The following is a 13183-nucleotide window of genomic DNA, read 5'->3' as shown; positions in this document are numbered from 1 at the left end:
AAACCGTGATAGCCGAATTGAAGAACTTATGGTAATAATTCTAATTGGTGCCATGAGCTCAATATTTACCCCTAAGATACCATTTTTGTACCACATATTAATATATAATAGTTTAAAAATGAGCATGTTTTATGATGTGATCACAGTTCTTATAAATACCCCTCACAGTTGATTCATTGATGTTATGTTTCTTCCCCACACTTCGCTTGGTCTCACCATTCTCTGTCAGTTTCACATTTCCAGTTTATCTGCATAAGTTAGGTTCTCCCTCTTCTTTATTTCCCTGCCAGGTGCCGCAGCATTATGTTGGGTGATGGTAGGGGGACGGGGAGGGGGTACGTCAGCCATGGTCATATAATAAAAAAGGTTATTGTTCTCGCTATCACTGTTCACGGTCTGAGGGCGCGCACTTGAATGGTTTGGCGGGCAGGAGACTCGGTTGGGCGGCCAATCAGCGCTCAGCTGGTGCTGAAGTCACACGACCAATCACGGAGTGAAGCTTTTGTTGGCTGGGCTGAGCACTGGAGCCTGGCCTTTTTAAAATTGTCGAACATTTGCGGTGTGCAATAGCAGGCATTTAGTGCATGATAAAGGGTATTTGGGTAGTTTTTTATATAGGCGTGATAGCGAGATATGCTATAGCGGAACCCGTGATAGCCGAGGGTTGAGTGTACAACATAACTTACTCCACCATGGCTACACACCTTGTGGCAGTACTCGGAAAGGAGAGCCGCTAACCTATGTTTACTAGGTATTAGGATAGGGTACTTTGCTTCATCCTTTAAGTCTGACAACTGTAACCTACCCTTACAACACAACAGCCCACCTTCCATATAGAGGCCTAACTGCTTCACAACATTACTTGGTGTGCCCGTTCCAGTGGATAAATAATGGTAATCCTCAGGGTACTCTTCCATTTGAGCTAACTTAATCATTACTGATTCTACTGTCCTTATTTACGGCACCGTCAAATAAGCCGGCATTGCCTTGTGTGTTCTTCGTCTCCTATCTTTCTGTGTCTTGATAAATCTCAATACCCATGCCATCACATGCCTTGTCTTCACATAAGTCATATCGGTCCCAATTCAATATGGCAGGAAGGGTTACCGATACTGGCAATGACAGGGTCTCCTCAAGGAGACAACTTGTGGTGGCGTCCCCAACTTCCTCAAATGGACCCTTATCCAGCCACATATTTTGGTGAGGTAGCCATGTGGGCCCTCTCCGCCACAAAGAGGAATATATTAAGGACACATGTGATGTCCCTCTGGAAACCATATCACTGGGGTTGTCCTTTGTAGACACATAACGAAATTCAGCATCAGGGACTAATGCCTTTATTTCATCAATTCTGTTCTGAACATATACAGGCAACAGTTTTTTACTAGACAACCAGTATAGGGTTATCTGGCTATCTGTTCAAAGGTATATGTTCTCTGTGCTGAACTTGTCTGCATAGGCCTCAAATATACTTGGCGAGACGAGCTGCTAGCATGACAGCAGTCAGTTCTAATTTTGGTATAATGAGGGGTTTAATAGGTGCTACTTTGGCCTTTGCCATAGCTGATCTGCTACTTCCCTCACTAACTATGTAGGCTGCTACACCATGAGCAGTGGTGCTTGTGTCACTAAATAGATGCAGCGTGACCTTTTTACCATCAGTGACTTGGCGGGGAAATACAATACTGGTACTGTTAATCATATCCTCATATACTTCCTACCATTCAGCCTACATATCTTCCGGTATGGGAACATCCCACCCAGATTCAATACGCCATAGATCTAGCACAAATTTTCTTGCACGGATGGTCACCGGTAATAAAACTCCCAGAGGGTCAAACACATCTGCAGTTATGCTCAACACCTCGGGTTTCGCCAATATTGTGGGTCTACTTTCGTGTCCCTTCACCTGTAGCATATCCATATCAGTTTGCCAATTAATGCCAGGTACTTTTACCTTGTCCTGAACTTCAGACGCCAAACCCTTTAGGTGGAGTAGCTTCTGCAGTTTCACACTATTTGTTACCCACTCTCTTAAGGACAAATTGGCACTTGAAAATACTCTCAGGGCATCCCTACACAATTGTTGTAATGCATCCTCATCTCCTTCGGTTCCTTGCAAATTGTCATTATACAACCCTATCCTTAATTTATCAATCAAGGCTTTATCCTCCTGAACCACTGATAAATGTTTTTGTATGGTGGCATTCAAGAGGAATTGGGAACAAATGGCTCCAAACAACACTGTCTTGAACTATATATCAAGTAAGGGCTATTTAGATTTAAAGGTTCAACAGGCCAAAGAAATCTAGTGGCATCCCTATCCCTTTCAGGTAACCCCACCATATGAAATGCCTTCTCGATGTCACTCACCCAGGCAAAACGATGACACCGAAAGCACAACATCTGTGTGAGGTCATTAACCAAAGATGGGCCTGCGTGTAAGCAGTCATTCAGACTATATGCCCTCTCATGCTCTCTAGCTGAACTTTAATTGGTGTTGTTAAGCTATCTTTAGTGGCACCATGGTGAGCTAGATAGTGTACAGGATGGCTTACCAGACTCTTGTCCTCCACCCTTTCTATGAATGCTCTTTCTAATTGATCCTGGATGACTTTACAGTATTGTTTGCAATAATTGGGATCCTTTATGAATTTATGCTGCAAACCTCTTAATCTGCCCAAGGCTAACTTAAAATTATCAGGCAATTTATCAACGTTTTCTTTCCACAGTAATTCCCCAACATATTGTCCCTGTTCTTTGGAATATTGCACCTTTTCATTAAAGTTACCTAATACCTTCTCTCCCTTCTTATTGGTCTCATTGGGACTAATACCTAAATGATCTAAGTCCCATAGAGCTGTCAGATCCTTGATTTCTGGAGTAGTATATTTGCTAACTCCATTATCGGATCTACTGCCAGTTTCAGAAGTTACCACCTCTACACGAGTACCTTCTTCTGACCGATAAGTACCACTCAGTGTATAACCTTAAATTGTGGGTAACGAAATTATGCCTCCTTCCCTTATATAGCCAGTGTGTACAAAGTGATAATAAAAGTTCGCCCCAATCAGCAGTTCGACCATATCCCCACTAGTGACACTTGGATCTGCTAACTTGTAGCCCCGAGCCTTCAGATCCCGCACATTATGTTGCAGCCCCTTCCCTGGCTTATAGTTAGGTAGTTCGTCTACAACCACCGCCCTCAACTTGCGCACCTTTCTACAATGGCGGTAAAACAACTCCATTACCTCATACTCATCACTACCCACAGAGCCAGTAAATCCTTGCAGTTGTAAACGTTCCTTTCTCATCTTATTAACTTTCAAGTTCGCTAAACTTGATCTTGGAACAAAGGTACGTTGTGAGCATTGATCTAATAGAGCTCTAACCTTGTTCTGCTGGCCCATTTGAGTAACCAATGGAATCTGAATCGTTGGCAACAACACTGCATTACGACTGGAAGCCACAGCCATTGTCACTGTTGGTTCTTGGGTTACCGTTTCTTCATGGGGATCAGAACGAGAAGTCAGACATAAAGAGTTGTAGTGTTTCTGTTGGCAGTATCGACGTGGCCTTACTTTGGGATTTGTACAACCCTGACTACCATGATCTGCCGACAAACACCCGACACATACTTTTATACTTTGCACACTTAGCCCAAAAATGTCCTGGTTTAAAACATAAAATGCGTGAACTGCAGCATAGTGCCTCCGGAAACTCCCCGATACCCCCACCAGGACCCCACAGAGGAGCTGCAGCCGAACCGTGAGACTCAGTGCGACAACGGCACAAGTCAGCCCGGGCCGTGCGCCCCTGTGCCATGCAGCCACCTCACCGTCGCCTTAGCAGGAATCCAACACTACCTTCAGGGAGAGGTACCGCCGGATCAGATCGGGGTGGAGCTGCCTATCCAGCTCCAAACAGCGCCCCTCAGGAGTGTGCCTATAGCCACTCCCGCCTTCAACAGGAGTGTGCCTGTAGCCTCTCTGAAGGTGTCTTCCTCTTTGGGACGGCCGGTAGCCGCCTGCCCCTCATAAGGGAATTGGTGTCTCACTGACCCGAGGGTAATCAGGAGACAGCCGGTAGCTGCTCCCGCCTTTGTCAGAAGGTGTTCTTCCAGGGACGGCCTGTAGCCGCTCCTCCCCCTGGCAGAAGGAGATGGCCTGTAGTCGCTCCCGCTTTTGTCAGACGGCCGGTAGCCGCTCCGAAGGTGCTGCCCCCGAGTCGGCCTGTAGCCACTCCTCCCCCTGGCAGAAGGAGAGTCACTCCCGCCTTTGTCAGACGGCCGATAGACGCTTCAAAGGTGCTGCCCCCGAGTCGGCCTGCAGCTGCTCCCCCTCCCTCCTGCAGGAGACGGCCTGGAGCAGCCCCCATCTTCGTCAGACGGCTGGTAGCCGCTCCGAAGGTGTCCAGAGGCGTGCTGATTCTCCCACTCAGGCCACGGCCAGTAGCCGGGCCTTGGCGCCTCATAGCCGCGCCCTTGGGCAGCCATGGCCAGTAGCCGGGCCTTGGCGCCTCATAGCCGCGCCCTTGGGCAGCCACGGCCAGTAGCCGGGCCTCATGGCCAGAGACAGGTGAGAGCAGTACTGCCGCCCCAGCATGAGACGAGTGCCCGGACTCTCAATGCAGGAGACGCAGAAGGATACCGGAGAGGCCCTACCGTCTCCCCTGGCCTCTGCTCCCTATGCCTGGCCCTGGAGAAGACCCACCTGACAGACCCTGATTCAGGTCGGTGCCGCAGCCTCTCCCTGACGGCGCCCCTTGACTCTGGGGGCCGCAGTCCTAGGGTAATCCAGGCCCTCCCCAGGACGCCCAGGCGGCGGAAAACCACCTCCGGCCGAGACCTGAGCCAGAGATTTTTGGACCTGTTTGGCCCCAGTCCTGAGGGCCACACCCCTGTACCCAGCCTGGAGAATACGGGCATCTTCACCAACAGCAGCCCCGGACGAGAGAAGACGCACCTGCGAGTCGTCCCATGCCATCTTGGCACGCCCTCTCCTGGTGGTGCCCCTGTTCCAGCAGAATTGTCGCCGGCGTGTCTTCCCGCCGCCCCCACCGTATAAGTGACTTATGTTAAGTGTGATGTTGCCCCAAGTTAGTGTAACAGAGATATAGTGACATAGTGCATCCCGAATAACAGGTCAAGTGTTCACAAGAAGATAACGGGGGAATAAGTAATACCACGGGTCGGACTAATAATAAGTGCAGAGTATAAGTACTGGTGAAACAGACTCACGGAGTGACGCCCTTGTATGAAATCAGTAAGACTCCCAACCCGAGAGATTCTCATTAGTAAAATATCCAAATGTCCCTTGCTACCAGGAAATAGTGAAGAGAAAGTGTTATCAATACCCTCCCGCTCGTATTACCATAAACACAACGAGACTCTCAGTGTCTTACCCCCTCCCTTAGTAAATCTCCTCTCGGCATTCGACGCGTATGTGAAAACCTGGACTAGTAATATAATCAATTATCAAAACCCCTTGCTACCAGAAAATACCAAGTCAGAATCTGTAACATCAATTCCCACTCGATATTACTATAACTATAATCAGACCCTCAGCGCGTCACCCCCCCCCCCTGTGAGACTCACCCCCTGCTCCCCCACCGCCCACGTGCACCGCGACCCAAGTAAACCTGTACCGTACACTAAATCCAGAGTGTTAGCATCAGTGTCTGTTAAGCTAGAATCCTGCGAGATACTGATTATCTAGTTAAGGTTTTATTATCCACCATATATTGTGTTGTACTATCTGCTGTATTGTCCTGTGTCTGACTGAAGTCATATACGTGTAAACGTTATTGCCTGGAGTTTTTGTGTCCTACCTCTATTGCACTAAGCCTTGGTCTCGAAAGAGGACCCCGCTACATGTTAGGTGTTCTAGGACCGAGGAGTCGGGCCTTTTTCACCTAGCATTACAAAACAATTTACATCCATTCCTCTGCGTAAGTTCAGCGTGTTTCACTTGCTTACCTGCATATGCTGCCGTAGCGGTCGCACCAAAATGTTCCAAGGGATTCTGTCTACCTTCAATATTACACACCTCCGTCTTTAGCACACGAACATAATCATCTACATCCAACCACTTCTCTTTAAGTTCACGTTTGATCACTTCCGAAAGTGTACTAGGGAGTTTATTATGCAGCAAAACAGCACAAATTTCACTTACAGTCACACCCCACTGCACGTAGTGATTCTAACGCACATTCAAAGGATGCAGAAAAGTCTTTTAGTTCATTCACTTCATGAGCTGGAGGAGGTAAGTTACATAATATTGCAATGTGAGCAGTCTTAATGCGATCTTCTTGACCGTAGGTATTCTTTAAAACTGTGACTGCCGATTCATAACTAGCTGCTGCCAAACTGAATCCACTAATAATTTGGAGCGCTTCACCACTTAATTGTCCATTAAGATATGTAAATTTCTGGATGTCTGTCAGATCTGTTCGGGAGTGCACACTACAGTCAAATTGCTCCCCAAAACCCAGCCACTGAATCGGATCACCATCAAATATTGGCAGTTTCAGAGACAGTAATTTAATTCCAGTTGTTTTCCGACTCTGTTCTTGTACTACCGAGTCCTTGGCGGGTAATTCTAGAGCACTCTCTAATTCTATCAAGTGTCTGTTGACCTTATTAATATATTCCATGTCACTGACCACTTCTTCCAGGTCTTCATCAGGATATAATTCATACAATTCCTGATTGTAAGACTCTATCTCTGCGAGGATCTTCTCAACAGTCACTTTCATACCCTTGATGTCATGAACGGTTGCCGCATGTTCTATAAATTCTATAAAATTAGTGGTCAGTTTAGTGATTGCTCCCTTTTTGGCTGCTCAAAGCCTCCTTAAAGATTTTATTTTATTCATTTTACAGATAGGCAATTAAGCGAAAGAAGATGACAGCAAATGCAGAAACTACCCGCAATAGCCTCCTATTATTTATCACTAGATATAGTCCTCGACACCAATTTATGGTAGTTATTATTACTGTTGGGGGTCTTAATTATCAACTAACAAAGCGGAACAACAGCTCACCGTTATATACAGAATTGTACTCAGTATAAATATTTCAAGGCCTAGAATACATATTCTGAGTACTTAGCTGTGGTGTTTGTTGGTGGTATTAAGTGCAGAATGATGGCCGATTGCTGTTTACTGTCCAGTTGCCGGAAGAGAAGTACACTATCACGTGGCAAAGAGAGAACTGAACTCTGTCTCTCGTAGCAGGGAGAGAACTGGGCAGGTTCGAGCAGCTTCGTACACGAAGTAAATTAAATGAAACTTATCATTACTGAATATACAGGTGTATAACTGAATATGTTGTTTTCTCCATGACCAGATTTATCTCCAGTGATAAATAGTATCTTACTCAAATTATTTACTACAATAATTTATTTACAAGAAATGTGCTGTCGTGGGCGGGAAATTCAAACCCGAAATCCACGACAGTGGGACTGCCGTTAAATAAATATATGTAGATATATATGTGTGCAACATTGAACTTTCATTATCAGCATTTTATTATCATGTTCCTCAGTGCCATATGAAGTGAAAGTGAAAGCATTTCAAGCATAGCTTTCTTATCTCTTTAGTCAGTTTGATGAAAAGAGTCTCACATCCATCCTCCCCTCCCTCCTCTTGTTTCATAGGAGTCATAAGACTGCTTGCACCACAGATGGTTGGTGGTTAGATTGCCATATAAGTACATTAATATAAGGAGGAAGGATTTCAAGCATTTATTCATAGTACTTCCCATGAGTTTCCATGGTGTGTCATTTGCCACTCATTTTCCAACAATGTGGGTGATAATATCAGAGCACCATAAGTTTGCAATATCTGTGTGCATGCCTGTGTGTTGTTTTAACCCTTTAGTCATGACCCAGAACAGTTCTCATGAAGTTGATTCACTTAAAGCAGCATTTTGCTTGCACATTTCCTATGTATTAAGATTGTGTGAATGTTGCTTAATCCATCAGGCAGCATAGTGACAACAGACACAGAGCTGGCTGCCGCACTGAGTGAGAATATGGTTGTGATGAAGACACTGGGCCATGTTGGTTCACTGCAGGTAGTGGTGGGACCAGACTCACCACCACCTGCCTCTGCCGTCGTTGTCATCTCTCACACCACATCAGTTTACCTTCACCTCCAGGTACCTACTTATCCAGCAGTCTGTCTGCATCTCTTATATAACCATTCCATGTATTGAGGATTATTCTTGTTCAGGAGAGGGATGGCATCTTGTGACACTGACATAACTGGGTAGCTCACTGCGGCTGCCATGTTATAAAAACATCCATCATTCCCACCCCCCCACACACACACACATACACACAGATTAATAGAAGGGATCAATAATGATGAAAGAAAAAGTCAGAAATTGGCTGTGGGAAGTAGAAGACACCAACCTTCACCTCGATAAAGCCAAGCCACCATTGTAATTTATCTTACTGTTGCTTGGTGCGTCATCCCAGAATTCTTCCAGGATGGCTTTAACAAATATTCATCTAAGCTTCCCTGTTGTTTCTTAATGCTATTCCCTCTTGCCTCTCACGTGCACTGTCTCTGGTCTTGCTCAACTCAGTTATTCTTCCCCTGCTGCAATACTTGTATTTTATTCATCTTAGTATATCTCCCAATTTATTTTTTTCATCTGCCATTAGGTGACCAAGGAAGTCACGCAAGCACATTGTATCTATTATGTGCGATACGGTACTGGTATGATTCATTTGCTAGTGATGATGATGATGATTACAAAGCAGTATTGTTTATATATTCATCCATCATAAAATGTGTTAACCCCGAAATCAGGGGAGTATGTGCTCAGGGATAGACATTTGAACCCTGAGTGGCAATTTGTGAGCAATAAATCCCAACCATCCTTTGAACTCTAATCCTTATGGTCCATATCCAGTAGAAGAGACCCTACTAAACGACTAGGCATCCTTTTAATGGTTCTGTGATTACCAGCCACAGGAAACTACTTGGCCAGTTACTCAGTTTAGAGTCACCTGAAGTGGATTGCGGAAGCCCCATGTACCGCAGTGCTGAATATTGTGCTGTGATTCATCCCAGTGTGGTTTGTGATTAATAGAAATATGTCTTAAGTTGGTTTGACAGATAAATAGAATTATGACTCCTGTTTTTCTTTCCAATGCAACAGTCATCCTTCACCCCTTCTTTCCACAGAATATTGTCAACATTGCTGCAGAAATAGCAAGATTGCACAAGAAAGCCAGAAAGCTGGAGAAGGAGCTAACAAAATTGACTAATCGAATGACAGCACACAAATACCAAGAGCATACACCAGATCACAAACAGGAGGCTCACAGTGAGAAGGTAAGAAAACAGTGAAGTTTTGTATAGATGATGACAGTCCACTGTATCTTTGCTCAGTCACAGTCATTCATGACATCCCTCTCCTTTGCCAGTTCCAGTATTATCCTTTCACCTCATTCATGGTCTGCCTCATTCATCTTATTTTAGGTTTGCTGTTGTCCTTCACCCTGTTCCTCTTTCCCTTTGAGTATCAAACTATATCCCTCACCTTTATCTTTCCTCCACCCTTAGGTCCATATTCTTATAGATTGAGAAGACTTCCTAGCAAGTGTCCCATACCACATTATTTTTGTCAGGAATGTTAATATATTTTTATGTTATTTGTGCAGAGTGTTTTGATATAAAGAAGACATAAATGCCATAATAGAGAATATTAAGGTGTAATATAGAAAATAAATGCCCAAGAAAGTGGTACTGTAAAGCTTCCTAACTTGTTGGGAATGTGGTCCTTTACCCTTTCAGGTCTCCTGGCCACAATCGTGGCTTTATCCTTATGGGTCTCCTGGCCACGATTGTTGCTAGCCTATTTTAGTGCATCTCAGAACTCTTGCGGGAAGCTGGTGAATGTTATCAGAATTTCTCTCATTATTTTCTCATTTCCAGGGAATTGGACAATCCAGTTGAGAAGATATATATAACAGAGATTTATGATTTTAGGTTGGCAGGAATGTTTCATTATCATTTTGTATACAGAAATGCATTTATTTGTGACACCACACACCACTTGCTATGCATTCTTATTACAGCTCTTGTCTGGTATGCACAGCCCTACTATTTTGCAGACAGATGCATATTAGTTCCTTATGCATGAATATTATATTTTCCTCAAAATTTACAAACCTTGTTTTTTTTGGTCGACTGCGATTTTTCAGAGTGGACGTACAAACTACTGTATTTGCAGCCCAAAAGGGTAAATGACTGTCTTTTTCACCCTTTCCTAGCTCATTCTGTCCCACTCTGCTTTCCTGTATAAACTTAACCCCATTCTTCCACCTCACTTATGGTCAGCCTCTTTTTGGTCTTGCATCTGATATCAGTTTTCTTGGGAAGAGTAAGTATGAAACATGAAAGAATTCTATCTATCTATCTATCTATTGCCAGACGCCTCAATCCCGTTTGGGGTGGCCACAAACAAATTGCCTCCAAGTCGCCCTGTCCCCCGCCATTTCACTCCCCTGCTCCCAGCTCACACCCCCCTCTCTCATATACCTCTCCACCCCATCCCTCCATCTCATCCTCGGCCTCCCCCTCCCTCTTTCCCCCTCCACCTCACTCACATACACTCTCTTCGTCAGTCTTTCACCCTCCATCCTCTCCACATGGCCAAACCACCTCAGTGTGTTCCTCATAACGCTTCCTATCACATCCACATCAACACCACAACGCTCCTTTATATCCTCATTCATCAGCCTGTCTCTCCATGTGACTCCACAGGCTCCTCTTAAATAACTCATTTCCACTGCCCTCACTCTTGACTTGTGTCCTTCCAACAACGTCCAAGCTTCACTTCCGTACGTTAGAGTTGGTATCACAATACTGTCATGTAGTAACTTTTTCACTTCCATGCTCACTTCCCTGTTTCTTATCACTGCTTTCAAGGAACCAGCAACCTTTCTTCCCTGCTGTACCCTTTCAAGCACTTCACCCTCCAAACCTCCATCCTTACTCATCACACTACCCAAGTACTTAAACGTACTCACACTTTCCAATTCCTCACCATCCAACCTCGCTGTACATTCACTGACTTCACCTCTCTCAAAGACCATCACTTTACTCTTCCCTACATTCACCTTTAGATTCCGTTTCTTACACACTCTCCCAAACTCATCCACCAAGCCTTGCAGCTCCCCTTCTTCTTCACTCAACAACACAGTATCATCTGCAAACAACAGTACAGGGAGTTTCCAAACACTATCCTCTCTAACCATGGCCACTCCAACATCCACTACCCTACCTTGTACCTCTTTTATTACCCCATCCATGTACAGATTGAACAACCATGGAGACATGACACATCCCTGTTTCAACCCAACCTTCAAAGAGAAAAATTCACAAATAATATAACTCCGTTATTGGAGACAGCTGATTATTCAGAAATCATCAGCAACAGTAGTGCAACTGTATATCTAGTTTTATTTTTTTTTCATTACTTTAATTTTGCTTTCAGGTGTCTTCATTAAAGCGCGAGCTGGCACATATAAACAACCTCATAACACATTTGGAGAAGACATGAGATCGTGCACCCGATGTTTGTGTTGTACATGTGTAAGGTGTTGCTGACCATATGTATATAAAGTATGTTACTGCCAATAAATTAATTAAAGAGAAAAATAAATCTTTTTAAAATCATATGTTTTTTTATGATACTGGGTTCAGGAATGAAATGGACTGACTAACTACTAAATACCAGTTTTGTGGGTTTCAGTTAGGTCAGATTTTATACCGGTATCTTTACAGGACTCTGTACCAGACCAGCCTGGTAAGGTCATCTTATTGCAGGCATGATTATTGATTGCCAGTGATCATTATTTTGAACTTTTAAAGTATTGGTATTCATTATTAGCAAACAAAAGCTAATGGAAATTTTGAAATGAATTTTACATGTGCAGTCGACTCGTACTCTCTTGATGATTAAACCCTCACTCACAGATTGTGTGCCCGAAGACAGAACCCTTCCCTTTTCAGGTCCCAAGATGGGCAGGTATGCTTAGCCAGACAAACCTGGGATAAGCAACAACAACAAAAACATTAACAACAGCACCAACACCACCAGCATTAGAAAGGCAAAGTCAAATGCTAGGGTCTTATTTCATAGTTTTATTATTCTGGTATATCTCTTACAATACAGTACATGATTTTTGTTAATTATCTGGTATTTCATCACCAATCAGGAATTAACATCAAATGAAACACATAACATGTTCCAGATTATTTAATTATCAGACCTACAGTATGATATACATAAAACCATGACACATTAAGTCTCAGAAGTAACACAGCTTTTCCCACTGTACTCATACACACTAAATATAAAACAACTTTGTGGTGCATGTTAAATTGTCAGCATGCTTGCACTTTAACTACAGTACGTAAAATAATAAAAAAGGTAGTTATTAAAGTGTAAATGCTGAAACATTGGAGTCATTAAAAGGAATGACTGCCAACCAAAACATTCTTTACCTTTGCAGGCCACGGTATGTAAAACATTGATTTGGTAAGCATACTTTGTTTCTTTAATACTATTTTTGAATTATCAAGTAATTACTTTAAAACCTATTGTCACACCAAAACTAACAGGAAAATATACTTACATATACTATCAAAGGGAGAAGCAACAAATGAAACAAATACTTCCTGAATAATATTTATTTTAAGATATAGTGTAGATAAACCCTCTTGCTATTGTTTAGGTGTAGCTACAAATTGAGTCCAAACATTTCTTGCAAGGTCTAAGGTGAAATGAAGGAAAAGAACTTAAGAAAATAGAATTTATTGTACAATAAATATACAATATACAAAACTAGAATTCACTTATCATGAAGAAATTGATGAGCAACCAATACCCAAGGTGCTAACATCACAGATTCTTAATATTATATCAGCATCAACTACAATAAAAACACTTATATTTTCACACTGAAGATTCACATTCAGTATTTTAAAACAGCCTTTGCCTCATTATAAAATAACAATTTCTTAGTTTCAGTCAGTCATGCCCATTATTTAAGCATCATCATCATCATCATCCAGACCTCCTTTCCCACCCTGGGGCAGGGTGAGGAGCAGCAACATCCAGACAGCCCAAATTTGCCAAATCCAATGGGCTATGCTTCCA

The 13183-nt window shown here is 43.3% G+C and overlaps 1 protein-coding gene across 1 annotated transcript in view; it reads left to right on the top strand.

Moving 5' to 3' along the window:
* LOC145402811 (valine--tRNA ligase-like) overlaps positions 1-11629 on the top strand; it is an 87314-nt gene extending 75685 nt beyond the window's left edge. The window contains exons 16-18 of the mRNA XM_080274710.1: positions 7986-8161; positions 9199-9348; positions 11516-11629. Coding sequence (XP_080130836.1) covers positions 7986-8161; positions 9199-9348; positions 11516-11581 — 392 coding nt within the window. The 3' untranslated portion in view covers positions 11582-11629. The remainder of the gene's footprint in view (positions 1-7985; positions 8162-9198; positions 9349-11515) is intronic.
* The last annotated feature ends 1554 nt before the right edge of the window (positions 11630-13183 follow it).

The sequence above is a fragment of the Coenobita brevimanus genome, chromosome 59 (genome assembly GCF_032717465.1).
Source record: "Coenobita brevimanus isolate Jiangsu-jjx chromosome 59, ASM3271746v2, whole genome shotgun sequence".
In the NCBI taxonomy this organism is placed as follows: Eukaryota; Metazoa; Arthropoda; class Malacostraca; order Decapoda; family Coenobitidae; genus Coenobita; species Coenobita brevimanus.
Note: the sequence above shows the minus strand (reverse complement) of the source record. Positions and strands in the feature narration are given on the sequence as shown.